Source organism: Elephas maximus, chromosome 6 (genome assembly GCF_024166365.1).
Source record: "Elephas maximus indicus isolate mEleMax1 chromosome 6, mEleMax1 primary haplotype, whole genome shotgun sequence".
NCBI lineage: Eukaryota > Metazoa > Chordata > Mammalia > Proboscidea > Elephantidae > Elephas > Elephas maximus.
In genome coordinates, this window is record NC_064824.1 from 104,403,601 (window position 1) to 104,423,631 (window position 20,031).

At 39.9% G+C, this 20,031-nt stretch overlaps 1 protein-coding gene across 10 annotated transcripts in view; it reads left to right on the forward strand.

Annotated features, from left to right (window-relative positions):
* Positions 1-20,031, forward strand: part of PARD3B (par-3 family cell polarity regulator beta) — a 1,165,226-nt gene that overhangs the window by 1,121,849 nt on the left and 23,346 nt on the right. Inside the window, exon 24 of one of the 10 annotated variants that reach the window (XM_049888917.1) lies at positions 3,314-3,533. The exons of the other annotated variants lie outside the window; for them this stretch is intronic. Coding sequence (XP_049744874.1) covers positions 3,314-3,449 — 136 coding nt within the window. The 3' untranslated portion in view covers positions 3,450-3,533. Of the gene's footprint in view, positions 1-3,313; positions 3,534-20,031 lie in introns of those variants that run through there. 10 annotated transcript variants of the gene reach the window in all.

Genomic DNA, 20,031 nt, shown 5'->3' on the forward strand with positions numbered 1-20,031 from the left:
TAGAGACTCTGTGACAGGCTCAGCTCAGAACTTTTCTTTTGACTGGACTGCAGCTCAACCTAATGTTAACTTACCATAATTCTCTCATGTGGAAGGCTATTATTCCATTATTTCTCTCCTGTTGCCTAATATCCAAGGAGGGTTCTGTTGATGAGAGATTGCTGAAGAATTTTCATCTCAGAAATTTCATGAGATAGGATTATTTATTTATTTTAAAGGAGCAGCAGAAAATAGTCTCCTTCATATTAGGTTTCTTTATAAATGGCCTGAAGATATACATAAAAATATATAATTTCACTAGGAGTTTGGGGGTAATGATAAAAATGATTTGGACTCTACCATTTTGTAAATTTTTGTTTTGTTTTTTTTTTTTGCTTGACTTACTGCCCAGTGTTTGTTGCCTAGTCATTGGGTAATGGTTTAGCATTTACGTGGTAGTTTTCTGTTGAACAGAGGGAGTTACAGCTTTTTAATCCGGGTCAGATAGCCCTGTTGTTGTTGTTGTTGTTAGCTGTCATCAAGTTGGCCCCCAAACGTAAGGACCCCATGCACAATAGAACAAAATTACAGATCTGATCCTTGTGATCCATAAAATTTTCATTGGCTGATTTTCGGAAGCAAATATACAGACCTTTCTTCCTAGTCTGACTTAATCTAGAAGCTCCGCTGAAACCTGTTCAGCATCACAACAACGTGCAGCCTTCCACTGACAGACAGGTGGCAGACAGGTGGCTAACATGAGGTGCATTGGCCAGGAGTGAAACCCAGGTCTCCTGATAGAAAGCAAGAATTCTACCACTGAATCATCAATGCCTCTTGTGTCCTCATACTTTATTATTTCAAAAAAAAAAATTTTTTTTTTTTTTTTTACAAGTTGTAAACCGTGATCCCAAGGATGTGGGGAAAATTGCATGGTAATATTCTTTATGACTACCTGGTTATCATGCTTATTTTTAATTTCTCATAACACTATGAATTTTTTTGAGCCTTTCTTCCTAGAAGCCAAGAGCTATGACCTTCCATGCCAACACATCCACTTCCATCCTTTGGTCTCAAGAAAGTCTCACATTGGTGTGACCGAAGAGCCACAGTCACACCACAGTTGACCAGAAGGCCCACATGGCTACCAGGTGCCCTTTGAAGTCTAGAATAAAATGTTAATATAGAAATCATAGGTCTCAAAAAGACAACAGTGGTATTTAAATGAGCCATTGCATCATGAAAAGTCTCAGAAGTCACTGGTCAAGAAGTAAATGGCTATTCCTAAAAATTATTTTCATTTCTTTAAAAATCACAATTATATTTGTGGAGTAGATTGGGTTTTACTTTTTAGTGTTTTCATTAAGAAGCCACTTAATTGAAAAGGCATCAAAAAGCCTATTGTTCAGACTCGTAACAACTGAAATCATCACTAGAATATATCAGATTTAAACTTGGTAAGTTGACTATCTGCTATCTATATTTAGTAAACCACTGCTCCAGTGTTCTGAATAATAATATCATAGCCATCCGAAACAGTTTACACTCTTCTCCAAATTTCTGACATGTTAGAAAGACAGTAATTACTAGATGCTTGGGCCATTCATTATGTCTGGCAGTGACTTTAATTTCTCTCTGTAGCTAGAGCTGCTGAGGGAGGGTTTTGTGGGTGATGTGGACAAACACTAGGGAATTGAGTTGTTCTAGATTCTAGATGGTTCTTTTGGAAACCCTGGTGGTATAGTGGTTAAGTGCTATGGCTGCTAACTAAAGGGTCAGCAGTTTGAATCTGCCAGGCGCTCCTTGGACACTCTATGGGACAATTCTACTCTGTCCTATAGGGTCGCTATGAGTCGGAATCGACTCGATGGCACTGGGTTTGGTTTTTTTTTTTTTAAGATGGTTCTTTGCTTTTAGTTGGAAATTTTTAAAATCTTTTCTACCTTGGGAAACCCTGGTAGCATAGTGGTTAATGCTATGGCTGCTAACCAAAGGGTCTGCAGTTCGAATCTGCCAGGCGCTCCTTGGAAACTCTGCAGGGCAGTTCTACTCTGTCTATAGGGTCACTATGAGTCGGAATCGACTCGATGGCACTGGGTTTGGTTTTTTTGGGTTTTCTATCTCGAACCCTAGCTCTGACAAATGGGGGGGGGATAAACATAATTGCTAGTGTTCATCAAATGGAAAGTAGGTATTGGACTACTTTTCTTCCTCCCCTTTCTGTTCTCTCCTCTTTTCTCAATTGTCCACTTATAGCCCTATTTGCACAGGTAGCAATAGACCAACTAGAAGCGGGGATGAGACTGAGAGTGGATTTATGAGGTAGAAAGCAAAAGCCATACTCATTGCCAACAAGTCAATTCCAACTTATAGCGACCCTCTAGGACAGAGTAGAACTACTCAATACAGTTTCCAAGAAGCTGCTGGTGGATTCAAACTCCCGAACTCTTGGTTAGCAGCCGTAGCTCGTAGCCACTACACCACCAGGGTTTCCAGCAAAAGCCACAGCTACTTAAAGGTGGTGCCTTGCCTTGTCACCACTGTATCCTCAGACTAGCATAGTACCTGGTACATAGTAGTCATTCAGCTAGATTTGAAGGTAGCAAAAGAAAAGAAGGCAAAAACACAGAAAGGCATATGCAACTTAAGGGGAAAATCCCAGACATTTAATTGTGAAGGTGTAGGCAAGAGCATTTCTCTATTTTCAATTATAGCGAGCGTAAGTGGAAATTCTGTTTGTATCAAATAATGTGGTCTTTCTAATTGAATCATGAAAAACCCTTTCATTGAGAGCAAATTCTTTTTTAGTAAGCTGTATTTTTGTCACAGAAAGAAAAAAAAAAAAAGGTTTCCTCTAACAGAAATGCGTAAAGCGCAATAGAATAATTGTGACTGAGATGACATGGCATGTTTTTCCGAGTTTCAATTTTCAATAGCTTATATCTATCCCAAAGAATTCTTTCCACAGCTCAAATTTCTCATATTTGCTATCCATTCAGATCTGGATTTAAAAAAAAAAAGATACATTCAGCAATTTTTATCTAACATGACTGACTGGAGTTTTTCCAGGCAAGTAATGAATTTTTCAACTGTGGGATTTTTTTGTGTGTGTCTGTCTTCTTTGGAGTTATGGAAGGCTTAGTTTTAAGGACTGGTAAATAAAAAGGTGGAATGAGCGAGGTGAAATTAAGAGTCATCCATATCCTTGATTCTGGAAGTGGTTCAGATGCATACAGTGGTAAGAGCCCATGGAAGTATACACACAAAATGGATACATTATTATATGAAAGTGAAAGAGTGGCCCATATTTATCTGGGCTTTTTTTATTTTCCAGGTCATGCCATAGCAGAGACAGAGCTCTCAGGAAATCTTCAATTGCTGAAGTGGCCTTTGCTAACCCAAACCCAGTGCCATCGAGTCAATTCCGACTCGCTACTCCCTGGCAAATTCTGACTCTCACAGACCCCTAGGATGCCTTGGCTCTCACGTACCATACTTTCAGAAGCACAGGAGAAAGCCAGAGCAAATCTGGCTGCCTTGTGCTGCTCCTTAAAAACAAGTTTCCATGTTCTTAGGCCATGGAACAGTCTCCTTCCCATTCAAATAAACATTGTGAACCTTATCACCCTTTATAAAATCAGTAGGCCATGGGATGAGATTATAGTCTCACAAAAGTCAGGCTCTCCAGACCCCCATACCCACTGCAGCTCCAGCTTCAGTCCCATCTCAAGTGGTGCCTATAAACAGAGAGATGCAGACAGAGATGAAGAACTAAGAAAGGCCGCATGTTTCTGTGGTTGGAAGGAAGTGGGGCAGGCTAAAAGAGATGGGTACAATGAAAAAGTCATTTGGGTGCCTTCTTTTTATTCACTTCCTTGAGTCTGAACAGGCAGCCTTTACCTTGCATGTTTTATGTTATCTAACTAATTGCTAATTATTTGCACGCTCACGTTGTTGTCACCTGTGGGAGAATTGCTAGAGGACTAGAGCTTGAGATGATCTACTGTCTCAGAACTGGACTAGCATTCCGACATGTGTAGTTAGAAAGTAAAATACAGGCACACGTACCCAAACTTAAAGGAAGTATGTCAGGAACTGGAAAGCCATCAAGCACCCCTCTACCCTCCATGCCTCTTCTCTTTCTCCACCAAAGACCCTCTTGTCACAATTGAAAAAGGAATTATTCTAGTCCTTTTGCTTTTCACTTTTTTTTTTTTTTTACCCTTGGGGGTATTGGGAACTGTATTAAGCTGAGACAGCATGAGCTGTAAGAAGGCTTTTCTCTCCCCAGGTGGTATTTAAAGTGAATGGCTGCCTTTCCTTTCTAAGTATTTTATATTATGGCCCTTATATTCATACCATTAAGTACCTTTCTCCACACACAAGCAATAGATAAACGTTATTGGTCTCCCTCTGTATTACTCTCCTTGGAAACTCTATGGGGCAGTTCTACTCTGTCTTATAGGGTCGCTATGAGTCGGAGTCGACTCGATGGCACAGGGTTGTTATTTTCTCTATGTTACTCAGATTTCTTTATACACCCAATACAGAAGAAAAAAAGTCTACTGGCAAATATAACCCAAAAAAATCTAAGGATAGACTTATCTTTGGGGTCAGCAGTACCCAGGAATCAGAGAAAGCTATCAGGCCTTGGCTTCATTTTCCCCATCTCTTAATTCTGCTTCCTTCTGTGTTGTCTCCATTCTCAGACAAGCTCTCCCTTCATGGTGTCAAAATGGCTGCCAGCAGGCCAGGCTTATTCTCTACTCAGCTAATCCAGCAAAAAAGGGATTCTCTCATTTTAACCCCTCCAACAAAAGTCTCAGCATTGTCTCAGATTGCTTTGATTGAATTGTACTTAACCGTAGACAGTCGCCATGGTCAAAAGGTGGAATGTTCTGATTGGTCAGGTCTGGGTCACATGCCTGCCCCAGGAGTCAGGGGGTTGAGCCCCTCCACCTGAATCACATGGACTGAGAGCTAGGTATAGCATGGTTCCCAAAAGAACAGAATGCTATCACAAAAATAAGGTGGAACAGATGCTAGGCAGGCAAACCCAGCAACTTTTCACTTTGCCAACTTTGATCACAAGGGAAGAAAGAAAGAGACAAGGAGGAAAGAGGAAAAGAGAAGATCTTGTCACACACACAAAGTAGGACAGGTGCCAAGCCCCTAAAAAATTATCTGTCAGATCAATGTACTAAACCCTTCTCTCTTCCAGGTCTGATTTTCATCTGACCAAAAGGCTTCAAGAGTGCTTCCTCACATAAATACAGTCCAGCATTTTATCCATCCAGATAATCCCAAATAAAGGAAAAAGACAAGCAATATGGAGGATGTTATGCCTCTTTTGAGACCATGCCTCATGGTCTTTTGGCTGCTACCCAACTGCCTTTGGGTTTGCGTACATGAATCTATAACTCACATTCATAGCTACACATACAAATGTGTTTGTCTTTCTCTGAAAACATGAACAATTCCAAATCTAAGTCATCTACCAATTTTCCAGAAAGTGACACCAACGTGGACACACGAATAAGTAGCAATTAGACATACAGAATGTAACTACATCCAGCCACACACAAAAAGAATAACTTCACAGAGAATGTTCATTTCACTATATTTCATATAGTTTTTTTATGGACATAGTCCATAAATTTTGAGAAAGTGGTAATAACTTCCCTCATTTCCATCTGGAGGAAGCAGATTTTTGGAGAATAAAAAGGCCTGTAAACATATTTTAATATTAGAAGGGCTGAGAAAAGTGTGTAAGTAGTTATAGAATCAGGAATAAGCAAATAAGAAGTTAAGGCAGAGGGGATAATAATATTAATAATAATAATAGCCAACCATTATCAATCACTTACTATGCCCAGACATTGTGCAAAGTGCTCTACAGACATTCTTATTTAACCTTCCTAGATAATCAGAGAGGCAGGTAACAATTAAAACCAGTTGCCATCAAGTCAATTCTGACATGGGGCGACCCGTGTGTGTCAGAGTAAAACTGTGCTCCATACGGTTTTCAATGACTTATTTTTTCTGGAGAAGATTGCCAGGCCTTTCTTTCAAGGCACCTCTGGATAGACATGAGGACTCCAGGTAAACATTATGATTCCCATTTTACAGATGAGGAAACTGAAGCTGTATTATAGAGGCTAAGCAACTTGCCCAAGACCACACATCTGTTAAGTGGAAACCAACATCTGGTTCCTACTAACATTCCTGCTATTAAACACCTTGATACTCATAGCAGGGCCTGTATAGATGGAAAGGATTGCTTATCTCATTGTTGGCTGAGACCTGCTGAGTACAGGCATACCTGGATATAGAAGAAGGACATCGGGAAAGGCTCCAGCAGGAGATAAAAAAGGAGGCCTGGTGAGTCAGGCCATCAGAGACAAGGAAGTCCTTCTATTTTAGACAAAATCCAAGGTCCCAACAGGCAGAGAGGAGCTCAGCCAGAGAGAAATTCATGTAAAAGACCAGAGGCAAAGATTCTGTTGGCATCAGAAGGTCCAGCAGCGCAGTTGAAGGCACCCACCCTGGATATTAAGATTCAGGACTAGGATCCCGTGCCTTGAAGAATTTTAATGGGTGGGGCAGAACCTTAGGCTTGGAGAAAGTGGAAAGAGATACAATTACTAATAATAATATCTTATAATTGAAATAAGGCTTTGTTAGTTACATGGTGTTTTCTTTCTTTCCTGTCTTTAATGACCTTTTGCTTTCTTCATTTATGATGTCTTTGATATCATCCCACAACTTGTCTGGTCTTTGGTCATTAGTGTCAATGCATCAAATCTGTTCTTGAGATATTCTCCAAATTCATGTGGAATATACTCAAGGTTGTAGTTTGTCTCTTGTGGACGTGTTTTAATTTTCTTCAGCTTCAACTTAAACTTGCATAAGAGTAGTTGATGGTTTCTTCTGCAGTTGGCCCCTGGTTTTGTTCAGACTGATGATATTGAGCTTACCATCATCTCTTTCGACAGAGGTAGTCGATTTGATTCCTGTTTTTCCATCTGGTGAGGTCCACATGTATAGTCACCATTTATGTTGTTGAAAAAAAGGTAATTGCAATGAATAAGTCTTCGGCCTTGCAAAATTCTTTCATGGGATCTCCAGCATTGTTTCTATCACCATGGCCATATTTTGCAGCTACACATCCTTCTTCTTTGTTTCCAACTTTCCATTTTAATCACCAGTAATTACCAATGCATCTTGATTGCATGTGTGATCAATTTCACAGTGAAGAAGTTGGTAAAAATCTTCAATTTCCTCATCTTTGGCATTAGTGGTTGGCACATAAATTTGAATAATAGTTGTATCAAGTTGTCTTCATGTAGGCATATGGATAATATCCTATTACTGATGGCATTGTATTTCAGGATAGATCTTGAAATGCTCTTTTTGAAGATGAATGAGATGCCATCCTCTTCAATTTGTCATTCCTGGCATAGTAGACCATATGATTGCTTCAAAATGGCTGGCAACAATACATATCATCTCACCAGTGCCTAGGATATTGATATTTACGTGTTCCACTTCATTTTTGACAACTTCCAATTTTCCTAGATTCATGCTTATATGTTCCACATTCTGATTATTAATGGATGTACGCAGCTGTTTCTTCTCATTTTCGTGTAGTGCCACATGAGCAAATGCAGGTCCAGAAACCTTTACTCCATCCACATCATTAAGGTTCACTCTACTTTGAGGAGGCAGCTCTTCCTTAGTTGTATTTTGATTGCTTTCTAACCTGAGGGGCTCATCTTCCAGCATTATACCAGGCAATGTCCTGCTGCTATCCCTAAAATTTTCGCTGGCCAGTTTTTTTAGAAATAGACCTCCAGGTCCTTCTTTCTAGTCAGTCCTCACCTGGAAGCTCCACTGAAGCCTTCCACCATGGGTGACCCTGCTGGTATTTGAAAAACCTGTGACAGAGATCCCAGCATCATAGCAACATACAAGCCACCACAGTACGACAAATTGGTGAACCATGGTGGTCATTAAAAAGAAAAGAAAAAAAGATGAAAATATATCAGAAGAGACTCTTAAACTTGCTCTTGAACATGAGTACCTAAAGCGAAAGGAAGAAATGATCACGTAAAAGAGCTGAACAGACGATTTCAAAGGGTGGCTCAATAAGGCAAAGTAAAGTATTATAATGAAGTATGCAAAGACCTGGAGGAAGAAAACCAAAAGGGAAGAACATGCTCGGCATTTCTCAAGCTGAAAGAAATGAAAAAAATTCAAGCCTTGAACTGCATTATTGAAGGATTCTGTGGGCAAAATACTGAATGACACAGGAAGCCTCAAGAGAAGATGGAAAAAAATACTACACAGAGTCGCTGTACCAAAAAGAATTGGCCAACACTCAACCATTTCGGGAGGTAGCATATGATCAAGAACCTATGACACTTAAGGAAGAAACCCAAGCTGCGTTGAAGGCACTGGCAAAAATCAAGACTCCGGGAATTGATGGAATACCGTTTGAGATGTTTCAACAAATGGATGCAGCAATGAATGTGCTCGCTCGTCTATGCCAAGAAATTTGGAAAACAGCTACCTGGCCAACTGACTGGAAAAGATCCATATTTGTGCCCATTCCAAAGAAAGATGATCCAATAGAGTACAGAAGTTATTGAATAATATAATTAATATCACACGCAAGTAAAATTTTGCTGAAGACACTTCAAAAATGGTTGCAGCAATGTATCGACAGCAAAGTGCCAGAAATTCAAGCCAGGTTCAGGAGAGGACATGGAACATGGGATGTATCATTGCTAATGTCAGATGGATCTTGACTGAAACCAAGGGATATCAGAAAGATGTTTGAAAAAAAGTGTGTTTTATTGGCTATGCAAAAGCATTCAACTGTATGGATCATAACAAATTGTTGGTAACATTAGGAAAAATGGGAATTCCATAAGACTTAATTGTGCTCGTGAGGAACCTGTATATACTCCAAGAGGGAGTCGTTTGAACAGAACAAGAGGGTACTGCGTGGCTTAAAGTCAGGAAAGGCGTGCATCAGGGTTGTATCCCGTCACCACACTTATTCGAGCTGTATGCTGAGCAAATAATCCAAGAGTCCAGATTACATGAAGAAGAATGCGTCATTAAGATTGGTGGAAGACTCATTAACAACCTGTAATACGCAGATGACACAACCGTCCTTGCTGAAGTTGAAGAGGACTTGAAACACTTACTGATAAAGATCAAAGACTACAGACTGCAGTATGGATTACACGTCAGCATAAAGAAAACAAAACTCGGAAGTGGAGCCATGGTGGTGGAATAGACAAACGCTTCCAGCGACCCCTCTTTACAACAAAGACCCGAAAAAACAAGTGAAAAGAGTTTATTTGTAACAAGCTGGGAGCCCTGAGCTTCAAAGACAAGCTTAGAAAACAAAGTGAGGGGCAGGGGGAGGAAGAGACCGTTCAGAAGTGGAGAGAAGTTACTGGACCTGAATTGCAGGTAAGCCCTCAGGCACCCTTCCCGGAGCGCTGGCGGTGGCAGCAGGCTGGTACTGGTGTTCAGGCGCAGTTTTCTCAGGGAGAACCAGCCAGCCACACAGCCCACTCACACCTTTGTAACCTGAGGAGAATGGCGCTCTCCGCAAAAGCTAAGTACTTGCGTATATTTTAATGCGCCCCCCCCCCCCCACAAACTGACTTCAGCGGCTGAATTTCCTGGGCCTGAGATAGGCCCTATTGAGCACCTAGAGCCATCCTCCTGGCCTTGGGGAAGGAAAAAATTTGCATTTGGGGGAAAAGATAATTTGCTAGCTCCACTAACCAGGGGAGCTCAGGACAGAAGCGGCTCCCATCCAGGCATAAACCGTCTGTGGACTTTGAGCACCTTTCCTTTCTGCATGGAACTGTGTGGGCCCATTTCGGGAGAATAAGCCCTTGTTAGCAGACTCCAACCATTTCAGCTGTGTGGTGGTGAGGTGGGTGTTTGATGTTTGACATTGCTTTGCCTATTAAACAAGGTCCCCACCTACCCACATCAGGGACCTAAGGACTGGTAGCTCCACTCAGGTCACCCAGACACCTGCAACAGGGGTCCAAAGATAACTGGTACCACCCAGTCCATACAACCAAAAACTTTGAGTGCCCACGGTCCATCTGCAGAGCCCACCCACCTGCATGCTCTAGGGAACAGGGACGTGCTTTCCTCAGAGACACTTGGGGGTCAGTTCTCAGCCCCCTGCCTTCTTCAGAGAGTGACCCCCTGCTGCGATCAGATACGGGTATATACACCAATCACTCCTGCCCCTCTAAGACTGTAGGACAGAGCCTGTACCACACTTGATGATCAGCTACCTGGAAACCTGAGCTAAATTCATACAAGAAAACTGAATGGACTCCTAGACTGATATACCTGATAACAGCTCTAGCCATCTGGGGACAGGACGTCAGAGCTCCAAAGGCGAAAATAATCAAGCTAGCTCACTCAGCCAACCCATAAGGATATACCAAAACAAAACGAAACAAAGCAAGAAGCTACGACACAGTAAGCAAGCGTAAACTAATACAATAACTTATAGATGGCTAGGAGATGATAGTGAATATCAAGTCACATAAAGAAACAGACCACGATCACCTCAACAGGCTCTCAAAACAAATAATCCAGGGATCTTTTAGATGAAAGTGCATTCCTGGAATTACCAGATGCAAAATACAAAAGTTTAGTATACAGAACCCTTCAAGACATCAGGAAGGAAATGAGACAATACGCAGAACAAGCCAACTGAAGAAATTATAAAGATTATTCAGGAACATAATGAAAAGTTTAATAAGCTGGAAAAATCCATAGACAGACAGCAATCAGAAATTCAGAAGATTAACAATAAAATTACAGAAGTAGAAAACACAATAGAAAGTCAGAGGAGCAGAACTGAACAAGTAGAAGCTAGAATTTCTGAACTCGAAGATAAATCACTTGGCACTAATATATTTGAAGAAAAATCAGATAAAAGAACTTAAAAAATGAAGAAACCTTAAGAATCATGTGGGACAATATCAAGAGAAATAACCTATGAGTGATTGAAATTCCAGAGCAGGGAGGGATAACAGAAAATACAGAGAGAATTGTTGAAGATTTGTTGGCAGAAAACTTCCCTGATATCATGAAAGAAGAGAAGATATCTATCCAAGATGCTCATAGAACTCCACATAAGGTAGATGTTAAAAGAAAGTCACCAAGACATATTACAATCAAACTTGCCAAAACCAAAGATAAAGAGAAAATTATAAGACCAGCAAGGGATAAACGAAAAGTCACCTACAAAGGAGAGCCAATAAGAATAAGCTCGGATTACTCAGCAGAAACTATGCAGGCAAGAAGGCAATGGGATGACATATTCTAAAAATTTAAGGAAAAAAATTGCCTTCCAAGAATCATATATCCAGCAAAACTGTCTGTTAAATATGAAGGTGAAATTAAGCCATTTCCAGATAAACACAAGTTTAGGGAATTCATAAAAACCAAGCCAAAACTACAAGAAATACTAAAGGGAGTTCTTCGGTTAGAAAAATAATATCAGGTATCAACCCAAGACTAGAACACTGGGCAGAGCAACCAGCAGTCAATCCAGACAGGGAAATCCAAAAAAAACAACAAAAAAAAAGATTATTAAACAAACAAACAAAAAAGCTCAAAACAGGGTAATAGCAATGTTATTATATAAAAGAGGACAACATTAAAATCATAAAGAGGGACTAAGAAATGTAATCATACACCTTCCACATGGAGAGGAAGATACTGTGATACAAAGAAATAAAAGTTAGTTTTAAATTTAGAAAAATAGGGGTAAATAATAAGGTAGCCACAAAGAAGACAAACTATCCTACTAAGCAAAATAAAATACAAGAAAAAAATAGAGACTCAGCAGAAACAAAATCAACAACAACAAATATGAGGAAAGGACAATATATAAAGATAATCTACTCAGCACATAAAATTAAGTGGGAAAAAGAAACTGTCAACAAACAAAAAAAGACATCAAAATGATAGCACTAAATTCATAGCTATCCATAATTACCCTGAATGTAAATGGGCGAAATGCACCAATAAAGAGACAGAGACTGGCAGAATGGATTAAAAAACAAGATCCATCTATATGCTGCCTACAGGAGACACACCGTAAACTCAGAGACACAAACAAACTACAACTCAAAGGATGGAAAAAAATTTATCAAGCAAACAACAATCAAAAAAGAGCAGGAGTGGCAATATCAATTTCTGACAAAATAGACTTTAATGGTCAATCCATCATAACGATAAGGAAGGAAACTATATAATGATTAAAGGAAAAATACACCAAGAAGATATAACCATATTAAATATTTATGCACCCAATGACAGGGCTGCAAGATACGTAAAACAAACTCTATCAGCATTGAAAAGTGAGATAGACAGCTCCACAATAATAGTAGGACACTTCAACACACCACTTTCGGTGAAGGACAGGACATCCAGAAAGAAGCTCAATAAAGACACGGAAGATCTAAATGCCACAATCAACCAACGTGACCTCATAGACATATACAGAACACTCCACCCAACAGCAACCAACTATACTTTCTTTTCTAGTGCACATGAAACATTCTCTAGAATAGACCACATATTAGGTCATAAAGCAAGCCTTAGCAGAATCCGAAACATTGAAATATTACAAAGCAGCTCCTCTGACCATAAGGCCATAAAAGTAGAAATCAATAACAGGAAAAGCAGGGAAAAGAAATCAAACACTTGGAAACTGAACAATACCCTGCTCAAAAAAGACTGGATTATAGAAGACATTAAGGATGGAATAAAGAAATTCAGAGAATCCAATGAGAATGAAAACACTTCCCATCAGAACCTTTGGGACAGAGCAAAAGCGGTGCTCAGAGGCCAATTTATATCAATAAATGCACACATCCAAAAAGAAGAAAGGGCCAAAATCAAAGAATTATCCCTACAACTTGAACAAATAGAAAGAGAGCAACAAAAGAGTCCCCCAGGTACTGGAAGAAAACAAATAATAGAAATTAGAGCTGAACTAAATGAAATAGAAAACAGAAAAACAATTGAAAGAATTAACAAGACCAAAAGCTGTTTTTTTAAAAAAATCAACAAAATTGATAAACCGTTGGCCAAACTGACAAAAGAAAAACAAGAGAGGAAGCAAAAAGCCTGAATAAGAAATGAGAGGGGCGATATTACAACAGACCCAACTGAAATTAAAAGAATCATATCAGATTACTATGAAAAACTATACTCAAACAAATTTGAAAACCTAGAAAAAATGGATGAATTCCTAGAAACACACTACCTACCTAAGCTAATGAAAACAAAGGTAGAACAATTAAATAGACCCGTAACAAAAGAAGAGATTGAAAAGGTAATCAAAAAACTCCCAACAAAAAAAAGCCCTGGTCCGGACGGCTTCACTGCAGAGTTCTACCAAACTTTCAGAGAAGAGTTAACACCACTACTATTAAAGGTATTTCAGAGCATAGAAAAGGATGGAATACTACCTAACTCATTCTATGAAGCTACCATATCCCTGATACCAAAACCAGGTAAAGACAGCACAAGAAAAGAAAATTATAGACCTATATCCCTCATGAACGTAGATGCAAAATTCCTCAACAAAATTCTAGCCAATAGAATTCAACAACATATCAAAAAAATAATTCACCATGACCAAGTGGGATTCATACCAGGTACGCAGGGATGGTTCAACATTAGAAAAACAATTAATGTAATCCACCACATAAATAAAACAAAACATAAGAATCACATGATTTTATCAATTGATGCAGAAAAGGCATTTGACAAAGTTCAACACCCAGTCATGATAAAAACTCTCAGCAAAATAGGAATAGAAGGAAAATTCCTCAACACAATAAAGGGCATTTATACAAGGCCAACAGCCAACATCATCCTACATGGAGAGAGCCTGAAAGCATTCCCACTGAGATCGGGAACTAGACAAGGATGCCCTTTATCACCACTCTTATTCAACATCGTGCTGGAAGTCCTAGCGAGAGCAATTAGGCTAGATAAAGAAATAAAGGGCATCCAGATTGGCAAGGAAGAAGTAAAAGTATCTGTATTTGCAGATGACATGATCTTATACACAGAAAACGCTAAGGAATCCTCCAGAAAACTACTGAACCTAATAGAAGAGTTCAGCAGAGTATCGGGATACAAGATAAACATACAAAATCAGTTGGATTCCCCTACACCAACAAAAAGAACATTGAAGAGGAAATCACCAAATCAATGCCATTTACAGTAGCCCCCAAGAAGATAAAATACTTAGGAATAAATCTTACCAGATGTAAAAGACTTATACAAAGAAAACTACAGTACACTTCTGCAAGAAGCCAGAAGAGACTTACATAAGTGGAAAAACATACCTTGCTCATGGATAAGAAGACTTAACATTATAAAAATGGCTATTCTACCAAAAGTGATCTATACATTTAATGCAATTCCGATCCAAATCGCAACGCCATTCTTTAATGAGATGAAAAACAAATCACCAACTTCATATGGAAGGGAAAGAGGCCCCAGATAAATAAGGCATTACTGAAAAAGAAGAACAAAGTCAGAGGCCTTACTTTACCTGATTTTAGAACCTATTATACAGCCACAGTAGTCAAAAATAGCCTGGTACTGGTACAACAGATACATAGACCAATGGAACAGAATTGAGAATCCAGACATAAATCCATCCACATATGAGTAGTTGATATTTGGCAAAGGCCGCAAAACACTTAAATGGGGAAAAGACAGTCTTTTTAACAAATGGTGCTGGCATAACTGGATACCTATCTGCAAAAAAATGAAACAAGACCCATACCTCACTCCATGCACAAAAACGAGCTCAAAATGGATCAAAGACCTAAATGTAAAATCTAAAATGAAAAAGATCATGGAAGAAAAAATAGGGACAACGTTAGGAGCCCTAATACATGGCATAAACAGTATACAAAACATTACTAACAATGCAGAAGAAAAACTAGATAACTGGGAGCTCCTAAAAATCAAACACCAATGCTCATCCAAAGACTTCATCAAAAGAGTAAAAAGATTACCTACAGACCGGGAAAAAGTTTTTAGCTATGACATTTCCTATCAGTGTCTGAACTCTAAAATCTACATGATACTGCAAAAACTTAACTACAAAAAGACAAATAACCCTATTAAAAAATGGGCAAAACATATGAACAGACACTTCACTAAAGAAGACATTCAGGTAGCTAACAGATACATGAGGAAATGCTCACGATCATTAGCCATTAGAGAAATGGAAATCAAAACAACAAGGCTGGCGTTAATCCAAAAAACACAAAACAATAAATGTTGGAGAGGCTGTGGAGAGATTGGAACACTTATACTCTGCTGGTGGGAGTGTAAAATGGTACAGCCACTTTGGAAATCGATTTGGCACTTCCTTAAAAAGCTAAAAATAGAACTACCATATGATCCAGCAATTCCACTCCTTGGAATATATGCACACCCAAGTTTATTGCAGCACTGTTTACAATAGCAAAAACATGGAAACAACCAAGGTGCCCATCAACGGATGAATGGACAAATAAATTATGGTATATTCACACAATGGAATACTATGCATCGATAAAGAACAGTGAGGAATTTGTGAAACGTTTCATAACATGGAGGAACCTGGAAGGCATTATGCTGAGTGAAATTAGTCAGTTGCAAAAGGACAAATATTGTATAAGACCACTATTATAAGAACTCGAGAAATAGTTTAGACTGAGAAGAAAACATTCTTTTGTGGTTACGAGAGGGGAAGGGTGGGAGAGTGGGAAAGGGGTATTCACTAATTAGTTGGTAGATAAGAACTACTTAGGTGAAGGGAAAGAAAACCACCCAGTGCAGTCAAGTCGGGTGAAGGGAAAGACAACCCCAACACAGGGGAGGTCAGCACAACTGGACCAAACCAAAAGCAAAGCAGTTTCCTGAATCAACTGAATGCTTCGAAGGCCAGTGTAGCAGGGACAGGGGCTTGGGGACCATGATTTCAGGGGAAATGTAAGTCAATTGGCATAATACAATCTGTTAAGAAAACATTCTGCATCCCACTTTGAAGAGTGGCATCTGGGGTCTTAAACGCTAGCAAGCAGCCAACTAAGATGCATCGATTGGTCTCAACCCACCTGGATCAAAGGAGAATGAAGAGCACCAAGGACACAAGGTAATTATGAGCCCAAGAGACCGAAAAGGCCACATGAACCAGAGATTACATCATCCTGAGACCAGAAGAACTAGATGGTGCCCAGCTACAACCGATGACTGCCTTGACAGGGAACACAACAAAGAACCCCTGAGGGAGCAGGAGAGCAGTGGGATGCAGACCCCAAATTCTCCTAAAAAGACCAGACTTAATGGTCTGACAGAGACTAGAAGGACCCTGGTGGTCATGGCCCCCAGACCTTCTGGCCCAGGACAGGAACCATTCCCAAAGCCACCTCTTCAGACATGGATTGGACTGGACAATGGGTTGGAGAGGGATGCTGGTGAGGAGTGAGCTTCTTGGATCAGGTGGACACTTGAGACTATGTTGGCATCTCCTGCCTGGAGGGGAGATGAGAGGGTAGAGGGGGTTAGAAGCTGGCAAAATGGACACGAAAAGAGAGAGTGGAGGGAGAGACTGGGCTGTCTCATTGGGGGAGAGTAATTGGGAGTATGTAGCAAGGTGTATATAAGTTTTTATGTGAGAGACTGACTTTGTAAACCTTCACTTAAAGCACAATAAAAAGTATAAAAAAAAGAAAACAAAACTCCGCACAACTGTACCACTAAGCAATATCCTGATAAACAGAGAAAACATTGAAGTTGTCAAGAATTTCATTTTACTTGGATCCACAATCAACGCCCAGGGAAGCAGCAGTCAAGAAATCAAATGACACTTTGTATTGGGCAAATCTGCTGCAAAAGACCTCTTCGAAGTGTTAAAAAACAAAGATGTTACTTTGAGGACTAAGGTGAGCCTGATCCAAGCCATGGTGTTTTCAATTGCCTCATATGCATGCAAAAGCTAGACAATGAATAAGGAAGACCAAAAAAGAATTGATGTCCTTGAATTATGTGTTGGTGTTGGACTGCCAGAAGAATCAACAAATCTGTCTTGGAAGAAGTACAGCCAGAATGCACCTTAGAAGCAAGAATGATAAGGCTTTGTCTCAGGTACTTTAGACACGTTATCAGGAGGGATCAGTCCCATGAGAAGGACATCATGCTTAGTAGACAGACGGTCAGCAAAAAAGAGTAAGACCTTTAACAAGATGGGTTGACATAGTGGTTGCAACAATGGGCTCAAGCATAACGATTGTGAGGATGGCACAGGACCAGGCATCCTTTCGTTCTGTGGTATATACTCTACTGCACCTAACAACAACTTGAGTTGAAACTGACTGAATGACACCTAACAACAACAGTTATATGGTGCTTTTCTACACCTTCTCTAACTTGATCCTCTCCTAACCCTGTGAGTTAGGCATTATAATTCCCACTTCTGAGTCAAGAAAATGAACACAGAGAGATTTTTCACTCAAAGCCAGCGGTAGGTCAGGAACCCAGATGTTTTGACTACAAGCCCAGTGCTCTTGTTTACTACAGAGCAACTGAGCGGAACACCAACACTGGGACTCCTTTACTAGAAACAGCATTCAAGATGGGAGCTTGGACACTAGGTAACAAGATGCCTGTTGCTGAGGCAGAAACCTACAGGGCATCTTTTTCTCGGGCATCATGGCATCAGGTGTAACTTTCACTCAGTTTAAAGAAAAGAGGACCCTTTTCTCACATAACAGTAATCTCCATATAGCATCCATTTAATAAATATTTTATTAAGTGCCTACCATGTGCCAGGCACTGGGGACTTAGCAGTGAATTTGGTAATAGTCCTTACCAACACAAAGTTCATAGTTTATTTGGGGGACTCACAAAAAAACAGACAATTAAATGTAATGGTTAGTGCTTCCATTGAGCTGGAACTTGTCCTATGCATTATATTAAAGATATTTTCATGATCTTAGATAATTTTACCATTTAAATTTAAACCAGTCATCATTTTCTAAAATGACTGGCATTGTTCAATAAGTCATAGGAGGGGCACTTGATTCAGAAATAAAGGGTTAGGAGGATATGATATCTGGGACAAGTAAAGTTTGACACTTAAAAACAGGAAAACTTGGCCTATGAGCTTTTCCACCCTGTGTTGTTCATTGCTACTGAGTTGGCCCTAACTCATGGCGACAGCGTATAACAGAACAAAATGTTGCCCAGTCCTGCACCATCCTTATGTGCATTGGTATGCTCAAGTCCATGGTTACAGGCCTTGTGTATTTTGAGTGCCTTCCAACCTAGGGGGCTCATCTTCTGACACTATATCAGACTGGGTTTTCATTGGCTAATTCTTCTGAAGTAGATCTTCAAGCTTTCTTCCTAGTCAGTCTCAGTCTGGAAGCTCTACTGAACCCTTTCCACCATGGGTGGCCCTGCTGGTATTTGAAATACTGGTGGCATAGCTTCCAGCATCACAGTAACACACAAGTCACAACAATATGACAAACTGACAGGCAGTGGACCAGTTTTTCAGTTGCCTCATTTATAGGGTCATGATTCCTCACCCTTCTTTCTGCTTACTCAAATCCAACTCTTCCTTCCAGATTCTCTAAAGGCCCCCTCTCATCAAAATTCCTACCTACAGCAGGTATCCCATGCCACACAATGTAGCACTGAGCATGTTTGCCTTTGTCTTTCCCATTCAGCTGTAATATTCTTGGGATAGACATCACGGTGTGTAACATTTTAGTGTTGTTGTTAGCTGCTGTCCAGTCAATGCCTACTCGTAGTGACCCCATGTGACAGAGTGGAACTGCCCCATAGGGTTTTCTTGGCCATAATCTTTACGGGAGCGGATTGCCAGATCTTTCTCCCATGGAGCTGCTAAGTGGGGTCAAATAGTCAACTTTTCGGTTAGCGGCTGAGCGCTTAGCCATTGTATCACCAAGTTTCCTTAACATTTTAGTAGATGCTTGCTTATAATTTTACGAGGTTTATCCATCACTGTCACCCACCAAGGGGTAAAATGGCCCACTGGGCAAGGGTAATATTGGGAGTTCTGTCCATCCAGATTTAGAACTATAGAGGAAAGATAAGAGGATTATTTGTTAAGTAAGCATTTGGCTTCTGAAAGCAACTCTGATTGCCTGTCCCTGACAAATGAAAGTTTCCCCAAAGCCATTGTTTTCTGCAGAAAAAGTACTCAGAAAAGAACAAGTAGATTTAAATCTAGTTACTTTTCTCATCTTGAATTTTCATGTTATTACTTTTTAAATGGTGGTGATGAAGGTAATTAACAATCTAATTCAATCTTTTTTGTTGATGCTGTTTTTAACCTCAACTGAGCATATTCCGAACTCACAAATGACTGTAAGATTGCTAAAATTTAAATGGATATTTTTCAGCTTCTGGTTTTACCAAGTTGTAGCTCACTAAACCTCACTTAAATTAATCAACTAAATAGAAAATTCCCCATTGGGGTGTAAGTGAAGGATAAGTATGCTGTAAATAAAACAATTAAATGGCTAGTTCGCACCTCATCAAATTGCTTAACAACCTGATAACATTTAAGTACGTACATTTCTCATAAAATGCATGAAACAGGGAGGTAAATGAGAGTCCAGCTTTTCTGAAGGGGGGCCCACCTACTCTTTAGCTGAGGTTTGGCATTACCCTGTTAAGGCCTGGGACAGCACTTCCACAGCATTACCTTTTGGGCCATGGAAATAGCTGCATAGTGCCTCTTCATGCCTATTGTGGACTCTGAACCAGTAGTCTAAGGCAAGACAAGGTTCCCTTCACAGTTGCAGCCTCTGAGACCCAAGAGTAATATAAGATCTGAGATTCATCTTACCCCAGCTCCTCCAATATGCTTTCACCCATATCATTTCCTTCTCCTATATGAGAAGAAAAGCACATATTATTTTACAGATGGAGAAACCAAGG